The following is a 17,512-nucleotide window of genomic DNA, read 5'->3' on the forward strand; positions in this document are numbered from 1 at the left end:
TTTAACACGAAATTGATACAATTTATGCTGTATAAAGAAACTGCATTGTTTAGAATATTTAGATAGATATCTATATACCTAACCTAACCTAACCAAAAAGTTGATGGTTTGAACTCAACTCAAGCTGTTATTTTTTTCAAGTTTTCTTGTTAAATAATACACAAAGTATATTCGACCATGTCTGATCCTAATAAGATCATATGGGCTGCCACACAGTAGAGGTTTGTATTAACAGATTTTGTTTTTACGAGAAATGGATATCAGCCACTTGCTCAAAACCTATTACGTCCATACTCTAACTCATACACAAATTGAAAAACAATGTGTGTATTTTGCCAGACCCAGGATTCGAACCTGGGACCCACTACGTTATAAATCGGCGCTTAAGCCGTCGTGGGTGACATGAAGTATAATATAACTAAAATATCTTCGCTAATCTGGGCATGGAGGTATAGCTCAGCGGTAATGAATTTAACTGCAGGTCGAAATGTAGATGATTCGAGCCACGTCAGGGCAATTTTTCATTGCAGTTTTCGTTTTTAGTCTCAGAATGACGATTTTTCGTTACACACCAACCCAACACACTGTACTTGCAAATTTTCTGTATGTCCGCGTAAAAAGATTTCCAAAGTGGCTAATAGTATCACAGTATCAGTGGTGAAGGGTGGAGGTAGGATGTTAAGATTCAACATGAATAGTGTACGCTAAATTTTGTCAGTCATACGTATTTGTTTTCATTGAACTAAGACTACAATCTGTAAACAAAGTTTGTTGGTTTTTAAAATGTAATTAAACCTTACCTAATCTAAGCCATTAGTAGAAAATAGTCAAAAAAAATATTCGTTTATCTATAAAATATCTATCTAGTGGTACTATCACAATATTTTAATTATGCTTGAACGATACATCTTTCTGAGACAGTGAATAAACGAGAGCAAACCTCTTAATATCATATTATGTAGAGGTAGGTATAGTTTTATTAAAATAAATTACCTTGCCACAGTGAATGAACTTTAGTAATACATGGCTTTTGTGTTCATTGATAAAAGTTTGTATAAAATTCTTTTGAATAAGGTGCCGCCGATATTTCTTCAAATTGCTTTGTAAGTGTACTTTGACGTCTGTGTTTGTATATCTTATAATAATAAACCTTCAGTGTTTTGTTTTGGAACTTTTGTTTTACGTCTTAAGAAATAATCCGAACGTGATATTCATACTAATGAAGACGTAGGTAACTAACTATATTTAGTGCAGTTTTGTTGTATTTACAGCGATTGTATTCAACTGGTGTGCGTTACATTGAATAATTAGAACTAAGAAATTCTTTTGTTTTTATTTTTAAAAATGGAATTCAGTATAAATCGATTTCCGTAATGAGAGATTCTGATGAAAAATCGATTTATTTTTTAAACCGAAATAAATAATAACATTAAACCGTGTACCGCATTTAAAAAAAGAGACATTTTAAACAAATATACATATTCCAGTATATACACACTTTACATTAACAAATATTAACGAAATTGATAGTAGTGTTAGTAACTGGGAAAATATTAATTATAATTTTATTTTAAGTCATCGTGGACATTACTGTTTTCGTTATAAACTGCTAACAGTTATATCAATTTAAATTACACCAAAAAATCGGTGTGTGTACTAAATATACGCGCGTTAGAAGTTATACTTCTTTGGCGTAACAAAACGAAAACAAAACTTGTGATAACCTAGATTCTTCGACTAGCTCTTAATTATCTTGTTAAATTACACACTCAAGAAAAAGGGCCGCTTATTGGAGCGCCGTTGGTTTATTTCTATATACCTACTTTAACTCATATAATTATTTCTCGTTGTTTTTATTTTTAAGTAACAACTGTCACTCTGACGTTTAATCGTTTGTTTACGTAAGGAATTTCAAATGGCCGACAATAATAAATTCGTTCCCTAGGCAACGGAAAAATTCTATTATCAAACTTGCGTTTCTATGCAGCTGACTGATTCACAGCTAACTTCATACTCTCGCGCACTTTCGTAACGGTGTGCGCGCACAGCTCTCAATTTCACTATCTACCAAACGCCCCAAAAGAAGTATAACTTCAATAAAAAAACGTATGTTACAAAATATATTGTAGAATTAAATGATGGAACAGAACTGTAAAAATCGCATCAACATGTCACGTGACAAAGACTAAATCATTTATTTGCTGAAATGGATATTGCCATTATTGCTTCAAATTAAAAAAAAATCAGGCCTATTGTGGAGACTGCGGACGTTTTTGTTTCGTATTTTTAAGTCGGTATACTTAACAAAACGGCGTATTTCGAAGAAATTTACATTTTTTTAAAATATATTTGGAGATTGCTGATATTGTTATTAGATTGGTCATTAAGTATAAAAAAATATATGGTCATTTTCATATTTTGGGCAATATTTTAAGCAGATTGGGAAAATATTATCTAATTATGTACTTAATACAAAACTATTTATACATAGGTAGGTACTTGATTCTATTCTAGCCCTAGGGGTATCCCGCTATAATGTAATAGATAATTTATTTATCTACTAATTACTATTATTTATAACTCAATTATATATAAACTCGTTAAATTGTTGTCTTTTTTTAATTATACATATTTAATGAAAACAAGAATGATAGTATTTAATAAAATTTCTACAATGCAATAACTATTATTGTATTAATAGATATTACTCAATCCACGGAATTAATTGTTTAATGAACCTGTATGTGGAAAAGCAGGAAGTAATATTATAATAAATTTATTGCATTTATTACATTTTTCCTTAAAGCATAATTATTTGTGATGTTTATGATCATTATAACAAGTGATTAATTATAAATTTGCGAAATATTTATTTTTCACGCGTGGGAACCTCAAAAATACCAATTTCAAGTATTTTTCCATTTAATGCACCTACCTATTACATATACCATAGGTTAGGTTAGCGATTTCCAAACTGGGAGGCGGGGACTAGTAAGTGCAAAATGGGCGCAAAAACTTGAACAGAAATGTAACTACTGGATTGCAGTTTGCATGTGCATAGAGCATAAAACGGCATACTACAAAATCTATTTGTCGATGAATGAGATAATTATAGAATTCCGATTGACTACTATTGAAAAGGACAAATTTATAGAATTATCATACGATACTTTATTGAAATACAAATTTCAGAGGGAAACCCTAGTTTAATTGTGGTTTTAATTTTTTTGCATTAGTTGCAATGGAATCCAAATATCCCGTTTTGTAATAGAAAAAGAGCTACGGGTAGCACTCTCTTCAACTCATCAATGACACCTAGATTTGATAAACTGTGTGCTAATAATAAACAAGCACATTCATCACATTAATTAAAAAAACAAAATAATTTTAAAATGAATATATATATTATTTTCAATATTGATAAAAACGTATATACTATTTTATGAAATAAATGGTGGTGGGAGGCGCCAAGATTAGATTTTATTTAAATGTGGGCGTTGTAACATAAAGTTTGGAAACCACTGGTCTAAATCAAAATTAACTTAAATTTGACCAGATTTCTATGCTATAATGAATAAATTTAAACTATCAGAAAAAAAACTATTAAATTTGATGATAATCCCTGACCATTCCCGATTGGTGCATATACATAGAGAGCATCAGTTGTTTATTATCCCAAGGTGCAGAACTAACCTGCCACTGGGAGACCAATTGGGAGGGCGATAACTATATTCAACCAAATTGCTTCGGGTGTTTATATTATACTCCACTTGCGTGAGGTGAGTTTAGGTGAACGCTATTATATAAATTCTTAAAATAGGGTCTCCTTAGCAAACTCGGGGTACTTATTTGAACTTCTGTAGCTGATGTATAATATTAATTTCACTGCTTTTGTATGTTTATAATATTATGTTCTCTTCATATATTTTCATTTTTATCGCTTTTATTAGGTACCTTTTCTTCTTCTTTATAATAATGTTTCATGGCATGTTGTGAACGTTTTAAACTTATAATGTGTAATGTTCACAATATGTAAAATAAATTGAATTGAATTGAATATTTTTTTAGAATTATTAATAACCATGTCCTTGCTTTTTCGTACAAGGTATTTTGGTAATTTTGAACAATCACAAACACCCAGGCTTTGAGAATAACACATAAATATTGTATCCTCACCGGGAATCGAACCCAGAACTCTCGGGTAGAAGCCCAACGCACTGCACCACGAGAGCCGCCACATAATATAATAAATATTGGAAAGTTTTTAAATAATATATTATATCATAAAAATAAATTAAATGCCATTAAAACATATTACATTTATCCATTACAATAGCTAAGCATCTGTGTAGATGTATTGCAATCAAATGAAAACAGCATGCCGGTCAGTGATCCGATGCATACAGTCGCCCCAATGCAAGTTGTCACTGCACTCAATTATTTTTAAGTATTTATTTATTGATTACTTACCTTTCTCTGATAAACGGAATCTGTAGTGTCGTCAGCGGAAAACGCTTACCCAGTAAACTGACCTAAAAGTGAACGTTTTGCACTAAATTAAAAGTGAATGTTACTAACTATTCAGCTAAAACAGGTATCGCAAAATTGGTACCCGCTAGTCACATGTGGCTCTTTGATACACGCGCGTGGTTCTTCAGAAATATTGAATGTGATAATAAAACTACCGTATTTGCACAGAAATCAATGCCATCAACACATTCCGTGTTAAGAACACGCATGGCGTGAGGTCTTTAGATACCTGTGGCGAAGAGTGGAGGTAGGCTGTTAAGATCTGACATAAATATTTCACACTAAACTTTGTTAGTCAAAGGTATTTTTTTATTGAACTAAGACTACAATATACAGATGATGTTGGTTAGTTTTTAAAAATCAATTAAGACGATAAATCAGTGAAACGGCAAATAATTTTCAACTATAGGCGCGACGAAATTTTGGACTCGCTGGCATTCGGAGAGAGAACGTCGAGCTGGGAACACGTCAATTTGTTTCGTGATGGCGACGGGGGTATTAATTCTTAAATCGTGTAAAGATGACTTAAAACGTTACCATTTACTTGAAAAAGAAAATATGTCAATGAATATATTATTATTGTTGAATCTTAAAAACTTAGCAACACTATCTACACATTGTACTTTAGTTTAATGAAAACAAATATGTATTACTGATAAAGTTTAGTGTGCACTGTTTATGTCGGTTCTTAACAGTCTACCTCCACCCTTCGCCACTATTAGATACGTATACTTTCACTGCTGACTAGTTAATTGCCACATTTAATTATCATGCTAATTGCTACACGCCAGGAAGTGTCTTTAGCACTGACCGAGTTGTGGTAATTAACTGGATTCTGGGTTCGGAACAGTTATTATTAGCCTGAGCAAATCTTTTCTAGAAAGGTTTCTGGAATCCAAAAATATCGAAGGGATTTTAGATGTTATTACAAATACTCTCAATACCAACGCCATTCAATTATTTTGTTCTCCTTTGACATTGGAACGAACACTATTGAATCGCAATTGTTGTAGTTAACGACGAAAGAGTAATTTAACTCTAAATACCATATATTATATATTATTGTACATACATAATTTAAAAATATCTCATGCATATACCCACTAGAAAAAAAAATAATTTTAGAATAAAAAATACGACACCCGGTGGGACTTGAACCTGTAACTATTGGATTTGCGCCAGTGTAGTTTTCCAAATAATATTCCAATTTAATAAGAATTTCATATACAAACTATAAGTGTCTGAAGATGCCGAAAGGCGAAACCCGGGTCGCAAAAACGACTCAAAAGAAATAGTGCAAAACTAAAACCCATTAAGTAGGATGCCGGTAGCTTAATTGGAAAAGCACATTGGAGTGAATCCAGCGGTTACAAGTTCAAGTCCCGTTGGGTATCATATTTTTGTCTAGTGGTTATATGCATGAGATGTTTTCAAATTATGTATATATATTATAGAATGTTATATTCTCAAGTCTTGTGTTTTAGTCGTTGAATAAAAAATGGTTTATTTTATATCTGTGACTGCTTTAGAAGATCTACAGAATAATTTTAAACGTAAATGTGCACTTCCTCTCCATTTTTTTAGCATCTAAAATAATAATCATGTGACCAATCTCTCCACGCTTTTCCACTCTCCCCACCATATAAATATTATAAATATATATCTTTTGAAAAAAGCTTATTCATATTTGGCTCTACTGAAAAGTTTGTACAAAGTTTGTCGAAGCCTGAGCTAAGGTACTATGTTGTCATAATAATGATATTATACTGTGAATCTAGGTCATTTGAAGTACGCAAAAGGTATGAATAGGTATTATAATATGCTTTCGTCATAAAGTCGAGAAGTTTTCTCGTTTATTTTGTTTAATATTATTACAAACTAAAGTCAGTCTATTAGGTAAGCTAAGTGTTTATTTGTTACAAATTATTTATATAGCTACCTGCCTATACCAAAGAAGTGAAATAAATTACCATGTTCATTCATAAGTGGAGTAAGCATCCGCAGAGTTGTAGTCATATCGATTATCGACAGATTTTTTACAAGGAATCGTGGTCATACTAACGGTTATTTTAACTTCAAGCAAAGTTACCCCAAATAGAAATAGTGAATATCTTGGGCACAAATCAGATGTAAGTACCGTAGTTTTTTTATATAATTATTAATAACCATGTCCATGATTTTTCGTACAAGGTAGTTGTTAGTAATTTTGAACAATCACAAACACCCAGGCTTTGAGAAAAACACATAAATATTGTGTTTCCTGACTGGGATCGAACCCAGGAACTCTCGGGTGGAAGGTGAGCGTCTTACGCACTGCACTACGAGAGCCGCCGATATACCGTAGTTAAATGCGATAGATCTAGAGAACTGTATAAAGTTTATGAAATAACCCTGATAAGCACTGGGTAACAAGAGAAACAAGAGAGGTTAAGTGTGACCTACGTCAGTTATGCAGTCATAAAAGATTATAACGCCAGTTTAATAAAAAAATTACAAGATAAAAAGAATTTTTTATTTACAAAGTTTATAAATTTTCCGTTGAATCATATAAACTTGACAATTTTATGTATAAATAATTAAGGACAAATAAGGCAATTGTCAACAAATCATTTTTTCCTATTTTGCAACAAACAAACAAATATTGAATACTAAAATGTCATTTTGATTTCCATAGTAACGCACGTATATATTAATAATTTAGTTTCTAGGACCCCAGACCCCTAGCAACCAATAATAGTGGATTGGATTACGGATTTCTTCCGAAATAACTTTTCATACAAAACAGAATTAACTGAAAATGAATTCAATTCTACTTAAAGATGGCTAAAAGTATTAAAAAAATGCATTGGCATCGTGTTCTGATATATTCTAAAAGTTACAAATGTCTAGCTAGTAGGAAAGTTAGTTAAAAATCGATTGCAAGATATGTACTGGATAAACAACCACCGGACAAACAAGAATACGAGCTAAGAAAAACGTGGTAATATGGTTGCGGATGCGGATCCGGGGGCGGATTTAAATATTAAGAGCCGCACACGCAACACCAATTGGGGAAACAATGTTTTCATTTTACGTCGTTTCTACATCTAAAATACAATTAATGTATCACAGATCAATGCCCCATCTAGATGGCTTTAATATCATAATCTCTGTTAGTTGGTTCGACAAAAGTCTTAAATATTATGAATATCTCGGGTTCAACAGTGACTTTTGAATCGATCCTTCTCGATTCTCGAAAAATTTCATTACTCAACAGTGAATGTATCGAGAGAAGGTATTAATTCTGCAACTATTAATAGGTGACCATTTTATGACTTCACTTAGGTATTGCATTTACTTTTTGTAATAAACAGTCCCGTAATATTGTAAAAAAAGAATTTACTTACATGTTTTTCTAACATGGTTGCCTGAGATTCGGTTATTTTTTAACATTTTTTTAATTTCGGGGACCCTTGCTAACGCGAGGGTGTACTCCTGCGGGTCTACTCTATACTTATCGACCGCTAAAGTGATAAATATTATCGAACTTAGGGTAGGTTTGTATCAAGGTATTAGCACTTATTGTAACAATTACAATAAGATGTTTGTAATTGTTGCAATAGGTGCTATATTTTAACAGCACCTCTCTTGCTGCTGTTAAAATATAGCATTATACAGCACAGCTAGACGTGCTAGCTTAGCACAGCTTTGGATATTATTTAGTTTCATCGTTTGAATGCAAGCATTAATATAACAATGATTAATACTTATTATATATTTAAATATTGCCATTTTATTTTTAAATATTTTTCATTTAATTTTTTATAAAAATGATCGCTTCGCCTTATTGACATTTCATTTTCCGGTATGTAATAATTCAATTACCATTATTATTATTATTACCTACATATTGTATTTAGATTTTTAAAATTGGCCTTCATTCATGGAACTCATTCTTAGTAAAATATTGAAGACAGCAACAGATTTAGATCACTATTATAATATATCACTACGTTAAAAACAGGGGGTCTTTACAATGTCAACTACTGGATGACGGTCTTCGTTGGCTTCTTCCGACCCCCTCCCAATCATTATTTTTTCGAAATATTTCCGAATTAAGTTTGATTTTGAAAATATTTATATCAATATGTACATTTCAGTTAATTAGGTAGGCACTATTTTTTTTGAACATACATAATTTGAAAACACTAAAACACTTCTGAAAAATATGCAACCACTAGAAAAAATCCTTTTGAAAAAAATATGACACCCACCAGGTTTGAACCTGCGCCCCCCGGGATTCTGGATCTGGAGAAGCAGGAACTATTTTCCATCCATCAGAGGTTTTATAATAAAACTTGTTACTAAGTAACTAGTACGTCTAAGGCCATCCGCTCACGCAGAAACTAAAATCTGACGAACTGGTTGGTGATGGAACTCATAAACTGGCCAGTGACTGATGCGTCGCACACGGCGCCACTGAAACCTAACAATCTCATAACCTCAAAGTGTCAAACCCACTGTCTTTCCTACTTCATTCTAAACTTTTTCCTTAATATCTTTACGGAAATATTCTGGCAGCCTGTTATTATACAGGCAGGAGTATTTCTCAACATCTGCCACATATTTTAAATTGAAAATCGGTTCGCCCATCTTTAACTTTTGACGTCTTGACTAGTAAAGTTATTGCTGTTTAGTTCAGTTCAGTGCTATCAATTTTGGTAAGAAAATATGATTTTTCATCGAATCTACTGATATTGGTGCCACTATTTTATGGGTGACTGGAAACTGAGAGACTGTGAGACTTCATGTCGCGTCTCTTCGGTTTCGGTCTCTGACGATTTAAAACTGAGAGATTCCAGTCTTGCCGTCAGCGAGCCGCCATTGAAATACATTAGAGATGCTGGAGTTTCAGTCTCAGTATTCAATTCACGTGAGCGGATGGCATTACGAAAATCTATACCGTACTAATAAGACATGGTGTGGTTTTGACAAGTTTTCGCCAGCAGAGTTTTTGTAATAGTGGATTTTTACATGCAAACATTTCAATCGGATATTGTATTCATTGCATGAATTATAGAAATAAATAATTAGTGTTAATAATTGAATTGTATTTTTGCTATAAAAAAACTAGTTCCTAATATCAAAAATATATGACCTACCGACTTTTGGACTCTAACATAATTATTATTGTAATTTAAGTGTATGCAAAATCTTGTTTAACAATGTTTTTTTGAAGTCGAGCATTAGAAAATTGTATGTATTAAAAATAGTGGTACGGTTACATTATAATGTTTTGAATTAACATAATTTATTTAGTCATTGTATTCAGTAATGATGTGTGGTGCTTAATTTGCATGTTTCAAAAATTTCCTTTTACATCTCATAAATATAAAATACTCACTTTGTAGGCAGGTACGTACACGAATAATTTTATATTTTTTTCATAAGCAATATCCGATTTTTTTATTTAGGTCGCATGTAAAAATAGTGTACGAATTTAATATGAAAAAAAACTACAATGATTAAAAAGGTTTTTACAATAACTAACAACATTGTTCACAGAAATATTCATATTATAGCCAGTGTTTCTTCCCAAACTTTCGACACCTGTGTACCCCTTCTATAATTTTCGTAACACTGAGTGCCCCTCGTCAAAAAAATGCATAGTTATACTTTAATAACAATCAAAATATATTTATTTTTTCCTTTTTAGTACATAAACAAAATAATAATAAACGGAAAATAAAATTCATTCATAATAAAATATAAATAAAAGTTATATTTTAAATAACAATATTCATTATTATCAATGAGAAGGATGAAATTGTTTATGTTGAGATAGATCATCCGAATTTGGTTCCCTGGTTGTTAATTTTAATCTGAGATGCGGTTCTACATCCAAAAACCTGTTCCTTTTTTTTTACTTAATGTCTACAAATTCTGAAAAAGCAACTTCACATAGATATTATTATGAAGTTGGAAAAGGCAAGATGTATTTCAGGACTTTCTCTGTTAAAACTGTATACACATGTTGTATTTGCAACCAGAATGATGTTAAAGTACACTTCTTATATTTATTTTTCAAGAATCCATCTGAAGCCTATTCCAACAATTAGTCTCCTTCCGCATGCGATAAACCTTCTAAAATGGATGTACTATTGATGTCGTATTAATGCTTGTTGCACCAGGCGCAGCCAAAGCCCGATGCAGCGCGTACCCCACCAAACTCTTCCCGTACCCCAGGGACTACGCGTACCATTCGACGATACGACAATATAAAAAGTTTTGATACATTGTACAGAAAGCAATATCATGATAAAAAAAAACACTGATCACCTCAAATTGAGATCAATAGTGTCGCTAGATTTCAAAATCAGCCAAGTCCATCGTTAGGTATTTATGACTTTTTTTTTGAATTGTTGAAGAACTACTGCTTTTTAACATTTTTACATTATCGAAATAAGGAACTTATTAATTTTAATCGAAATAATATAAACTCTCACCCTCGTGACTGTGTACTTGAGAAAATAAAAAAAGCTGTTTTTCTCCTATTCATCCATTATGGACTTGGCTGATTTTAAAACCAAGCTACACAATACATATATACCGGTAAGTACCTCGGAGATGGCGCGTTTGAAGGAGACAAATGATGCATTCGTTTTTGGCTTAAATATTTGGTACTGTTCGGTTAAAGCGGATACAGCGGAAAACGCATTTTGAAAATAGCCGATAAACTGGATTATTTGTTAGTTTGGATTAGTTTAGGTTAGGTTAGGTTGAGTTAGGTTAGGTTAGGTTAGGTTTGGTTAGGTTAACCTAGCAAATAATCCAGTTTATCGGCTATTTTCAAAATGCGTTTTCCGCTGTATCCGCTTTAACCGAACAGTACCAAATATTTTCTTGTATTAATTAATTAGAAATGTCGATTGAAATCTGGAATCGATATAATGGATTAATCGAAAAATATTTTCAGACGATGAAAAAATCTACTTAATTTTGTTCATACTATGGTCGTTCATAATTTTTTTTGTTAAATTTTATATAAGCATCTCTATAATAATATAAGTAAATATGTCTTTTAACCGAGATGATTTAGTTTTTTCTTAAGCACTGTAGCTTGACGTTATTTCGACTGACATGGTAGATAGAAGGTTGATTTCAAGTCAATAAATAAGATATTTAGATATTTACTTATATTAACCTATATATTCCCATATAAAATTTAAATACTGACACTTTATCAGAATTGGCCAAAGCTACGACCATCTATCTACATACAAACACATTAGTTAAAACCCAATCAATGCTGTAATGTTACTTGGGGTAACCCAGCCCATTAAACTGAGATTATTTCAGTTATTATGTACTTCGTCATTTTCATATTTTATCTATTCAAGGAGTTATCAATATTACATATAATTAAAATGATACTATTTTCAAAATCTACAGTTTTATCCAGTAAATACATATAATTGATAGACATTTGTCAGATTTTAGTTAAAATGCTATCATAAAGCATGTTGTATGATTTACTTATTACTGGACCCGCACAGCAAACTTATCAGTGGACTTATAACCGGTCTTCTTGTAGGCCATGAGAATCTATGGAAGTACTCGTATGATTACAATTAAGTTTTGATGCAGTTTTGATATTTTTAAAGATAAAACAAATAACAAATAATTATGAAGAGACCTCATTACACTTATGTACGTTGCCAAAATAAGCATTTCCCTCTTACCTTCCGTATTATTGTCAATATCGTATGCTAACCAAAGGAAACATCACCGGGACAGACGGATTTTAAAAAAGCACCATAAAGGAAAGGTTAAAGTAATACACAATACATAGTTTTGTTTTGATACACTTTTGATATTTTTAATCCTTACAGCGCGAACGCCACAGCTGTTGTGTCCTGATTAGGGGGACATTAGATATAATTATCATGCTATTTAAATGTGGTACTTAATTAAAAAGTAATTAAATGCTACAATATACATAGATACACCTGGTAAATAATTACCAGGTGACGTTATTACACTGAGGTACGTTGCCAAAATAAGCATGTTACTTTTATCTACTGTATTATTGTCAATCGGTAACCCAAGGTAACATCGCCGGGGCACACGGATTTTTAAAAGCATCGTAAAGGAAATGTTAAAGTAATACACAATACTTAGTAGGTAATTATTCTAGTAGTTAAATTTAATAATCATTAGGGCGATTTGTTTGTGTTTCATATTATTTTATAGCATATATTTTCACCAAGAATTGACAGTTATCACTAGGGCCCGGATTTATATGCTAGTGCATGTTTTGTTAGGGTGTATGCACAGCTATGAGAGTTGCACAGAAATCTGTTTTGAAAGGCACAGAATCCAAAAATAAAATTTTATTGTGCATATAAATGCATATTTGAGTCGTTAGAGCATATTTGAGACATTAGTGCATATTTCATAAATAAATGCATATTTTAGAGCTTTTGAATTTATAATTTTAGTTTTTTTAATTATTTTATCGAAATATAACTAAGTTAGGAAGGAAGATAGTTTAGATGCACTTGCATTTTTAATGCCATCTCCGAGCTGTGGATTTATCAGTGAAAAAAGTGAAGTTAACTCGGGCACTATTATTTAAAGTTTGCCCAAGTGGATGTTGAGAGGTAGTTTTCCACATATAAACAAAATACTGACAGATACCTATGCAGAAAAATTGAATGCCATAATAATATTGAAAAAAAATTAGGAATAGTTAAGTGTGTCGTTTTTGTTTTTTAAGTTATGTTTGGTTTACATTGCATTTATTATTGTTTGTAGGTACTTGTGAAAAAACTATTTTGAAAATTGTAATTGATTAACTTTATATTCTTTGTTTGTGTTTTTTGTTCTGATATCGTATTATGTTGAAAAATTATTAACTAGTTATTCGATTTTTTGTCAGTAATATTGGGTAAAGTGGGTATTTACAATTTTTTCCCGCAAAAAATGACAATTTTTAACTGCATATTTCTTCGGTTTTAGTGCATATTTTATTGATTTTAAGTGCATACGTGCATGCATATAATCATTTTTTTTTTTGCATACAAATCCGGGCCCTAGTTATCACCACCAAAGAAACAAAATACAAATGCATAAACAGATAACAATGATATGAATACATCATCACATTTATAATAATGAGATAAATTTCAACTGGATTCATCTTTTTACAAAAGAATGAAATGTGTACGTGCATATTAGCAGATGTTTGTGAGCAGGCTCGTTTATATTGACTCTTTTATTCTCTACATGCTACGCGAATTGGTATGCCAATAGTTGCTATATAATAATATTATATTATTGCAATTATTGAAAGAGATTTTTTTTCCACAGTGTAAACGGAACTATTCATATTCACAGTAATATATACAATTTAATTTTTGATTGCGGCAGAGTTATTTATTATTGTGTAAAATCAGCAATAAATCACAGCAGAGATAAATTATTCAGATATCATAACATTCAATGTTTTCAAAAAGTTAATAATTTCACTTTTCTTTCGGGTCAATGATACTAATCCGATAACCGTTTCAAGATAAATTATTAAACAAATTGAATGTATGTAAATAATGTTAGAATAATATTACGTCGAAAGTCGCTATCTTTTTTTCCCTCTAAAGTACCCACGTGCCATATAAATGTATAATGTATAATATAAAAAAAAATATAAAAAATGGATTCCCGAATTTCACCCGTATTGCCCTGGCTGTAAAACTAAATTTGCGTTCTTGGAATAGTGAACCTAAGGGTAGCTGCAACGCAAAACAGACAGAGCAAGTCGTCATGCGCTGACTATTAGTTAGAGTAAGATGCAAGCTAGATTGGGCTTACTCGGTAAGTTTTAACAAAGGCCGAGTCGCTGAAAATCGGGCGTCATTTTAAGAAGCATATGATTCATCCAGTAGTATATCAATGGTGAAAATAAAGAATTTGGGGACTTTGCCGGTATGATGTAAATGTGTTGTCTTTTCTCAATCTATAAATCAATCATTATTTAAATGGGAAGGAATGGACCTTAAGGTAACATATGTTTAAGGCGATACATTAGTGGAACGGCAAATAATTTTCAACTATAGGCGCGATGAAATTTTGGACTCGCTGCTATTCGGAGAGAGAACGTTGAGTTGGGAACACGTCAATTTGTTTCGTGATGGCGACGAGAGTACTAATTATTAAATCGTGTAAAGATGACTAAAAACGTTACCCATTTACTTGATAAAGAAAACATGTCAATGAATATATTATTATTGTTACTCATAGAACAATAAACAGAACATAAAATGGATGCATGTTGGATTTATATGACTAATTATATTTCGTTTGGCATGCGTCATTTGCACCCGCGACCCGCAATCCGCGCATCTTTCATTACCGCCACGATCTTTTTAGACCGTGCCTCAACTGAGATATAGCCTTTCATAAAAAATACCTATGTATCATGTTGCAATATATTCAATATTACTGGCCAATTGCAAACTTAGATGGAAGGTTCGACGAATATAATATTTTACTATATATCGACTACTCCAAGCCAAAAGGGCCAAAGTATCATTTTGGTGATTATCAGTTAAATATGAGGTTAGGTTTACAAACAAATATCTACAGATTGGCAAAAGGGCGTTCTTTATAGATACATAATTGCAAACAGAGTTACGATTTTCCAATTTGGGCGTAAGTGATAACCCTACAGAAAGCCAATAAGAATTAACGTATCTACCACTAATGTAATGTAATAAAATTAAAATGATAATAATAAACAAATAAAACATACAAACAATAGAAACAAACATGAATAAAGTAATGAAAAAAAAACAATTCTGTGTTTTCTTTATGAACTTCGTATTTTTTCTTGGACAGCCAAAATGAGTTAAGTGATTTAATAATTCTAATTACAAATAATAACAACATACTCCAAAATAATATTATTTTACCATAAATGAAAGAAAAAAACTCTAAAACTAACAAAGAAGTTGTAAAGAAACGAAGTTGTTCTCATTAACATTAAATTTTTTCACTCTTTTTGCTCTCCTGAATAGTAGGTAGTGATTTGTCATTAATGCCTTTTTGGCTTGGAACAGTCGATATTGTTAGATATCAACTAATATAGGTGTGTATTGCACGTAATGACAAATGCATAATTCGAAAAGGTGCACAGACATCTTATTAAATAGTATCTACATTTTAAACAAAAGATAAAAGTTGTTAAACATAAATTATTAATATACTGAATTATTAAAAATGTTTTCAGATGTATTACTTTTAAATCTTAACTTAATAATAAAAATAAATCAAAGTGCTTACTAGCAAGACTGAATTTCAAGAAGTATTACATTGTTATGATAAGTGTCGTGAAAAGTGTTATTTAAAAATAAAAATATTGTGATTTTATTATTAGCGAATTACTTAAAATGGAAGGCCCAAGCGAGGTCCGATTAAAAACACTGACGCATCTACCCCAGAGACCTCCGATCGACATTGACTTTCAAGATCTCACCTATTCAGTACCGGTAGGAAGAAAGTGTAAGTAAATAATATCACTTGGATTTGTATGTTGTATACATTTATTATTCTGTTCTACAATTATTGATGCTTTGCCCGACCAAACCAGTTTTAATTTTAAGGGTGCAATGTCTTACAAATTTAGGATTTTTAATATCCTAATATTACTAAAAGAATATGTTTTCAATTAATTAGTTACTTGTCAAACAAGAATTCATAAAAGAAAATATGTAGCAATTATTTCCCAACAAATCTAACGTATTGAACAACAAAAGTAGAGCTAATTTTTTTATTACATTCATCTGTATTTGATGTTACGAAAGGATGAGTTTTATGCGGGCAGACTCCTAATAAACGTAGACGTCTAGGGTAGAGTTTGTGATCGAGAAATCTAGTCTTGAGAATTCTAGAGAAATAATCAAAAAAGGCCAATCACGATCTCGAGAAGTTAATTTTTCGATATTTTGAGAATTCTACCGAAGTAGAAGTCATGTCTCTCGAGTTAAAAAAATCTGTCATCTTTTAATCTGGATTTAATACATATGTCAAATTTATTCTAAAAATAAATAATTTTCCGGAATAGCTAAAAACGGTCTTGACTTTCATTATGGTCGGAATTTGTTAAATTTCTCAAGAAACCAAATATTCTTTATTTCGAGAATTATATTATAAAATTAGAATTATTTTAGAATATCGAGAAATCACAAGATCAGTCTGAGACAACGTGGTTCAAGAGGCTTTCATAGTGTTACGTCTATTTTGGTTTAACTTACTATTAGATAGTAATCGTACCTACTGATTTAATGCTCTAAAATATCCCATAAGTAATAAACATTTAACCATCGTATTTAAAATCTCGGTTCAAATCCTGGGTCTGGCAAATACACATATTGTTTTTCAATTTGTGTGTGAGTCAGAGTATGGACCTAATAGGTTGAGCAAGTGGCTGACATCCATTTCTAGTAAAAACAAAAATCTATTAATACAAACCTCCACTCTGTGGAGGCCCATATTATGATCCCACTAGGATCGGACATGGTTGGTTGGTTACAAATAATTTGTAATATCCATGATATATTTAAACATAAAATTAATTCAATTGACTAGCTTTGCGTTTATTTCGTTAACTTTTCAGTGTTTTATTCTGGTAAGAAGCAAGTAAATATTTCAAGCTCAATTGTAAATTCGAATCGATGTGGCCATGCTGCATGTTTTATTGTAAAATAATTTGTTTATTGTGTGGAAACTAATGGCAACATTCTTATAATAAATTTGACAGCGCCACTCGACCACGATCTGGTTGGGTTAACCACAAACATGAAAAAGTTATTTATAAATTATTGTTCGACACACTTACTACTTTCGTTTCATCATTTTATTGGCAATAATTTTTATTGTATCATTAAGATGGAATATAATACGTAACAGTGGCGATGAGTGGGGTTACGCTGTTAAGATTCGACAT

The 17,512-nt window shown here is 31.5% G+C and overlaps 1 protein-coding gene across 2 annotated transcripts in view; it reads left to right on the top strand.

The window, feature by feature from the left end:
• Positions 1-17,512, top strand: part of LOC147078283 (ATP-binding cassette sub-family G member 4) — a 102,940-nt gene that overhangs the window by 8,728 nt on the left and 76,700 nt on the right. For both annotated transcript variants that reach the window (XM_085958161.1, XM_085958150.1), the window contains exon 2: positions 15,797-16,068. In XM_085958161.1, coding sequence (XP_085814287.1) covers positions 15,957-16,068 — 112 coding nt within the window. In that variant the 5' untranslated portion in view covers positions 15,797-15,956. The remainder of the gene's footprint in view (positions 1-15,796; positions 16,069-17,512) is intronic.

This window comes from Rhyacophila brunnea, unplaced genomic scaffold (genome assembly GCF_057557595.1).
Source record: "Rhyacophila brunnea isolate RB1 unplaced genomic scaffold, BYU_Rbru_1.0 scaffold_11, whole genome shotgun sequence".
Taxonomy (NCBI): Eukaryota; Metazoa; Arthropoda; class Insecta; order Trichoptera; family Rhyacophilidae; genus Rhyacophila; species Rhyacophila brunnea.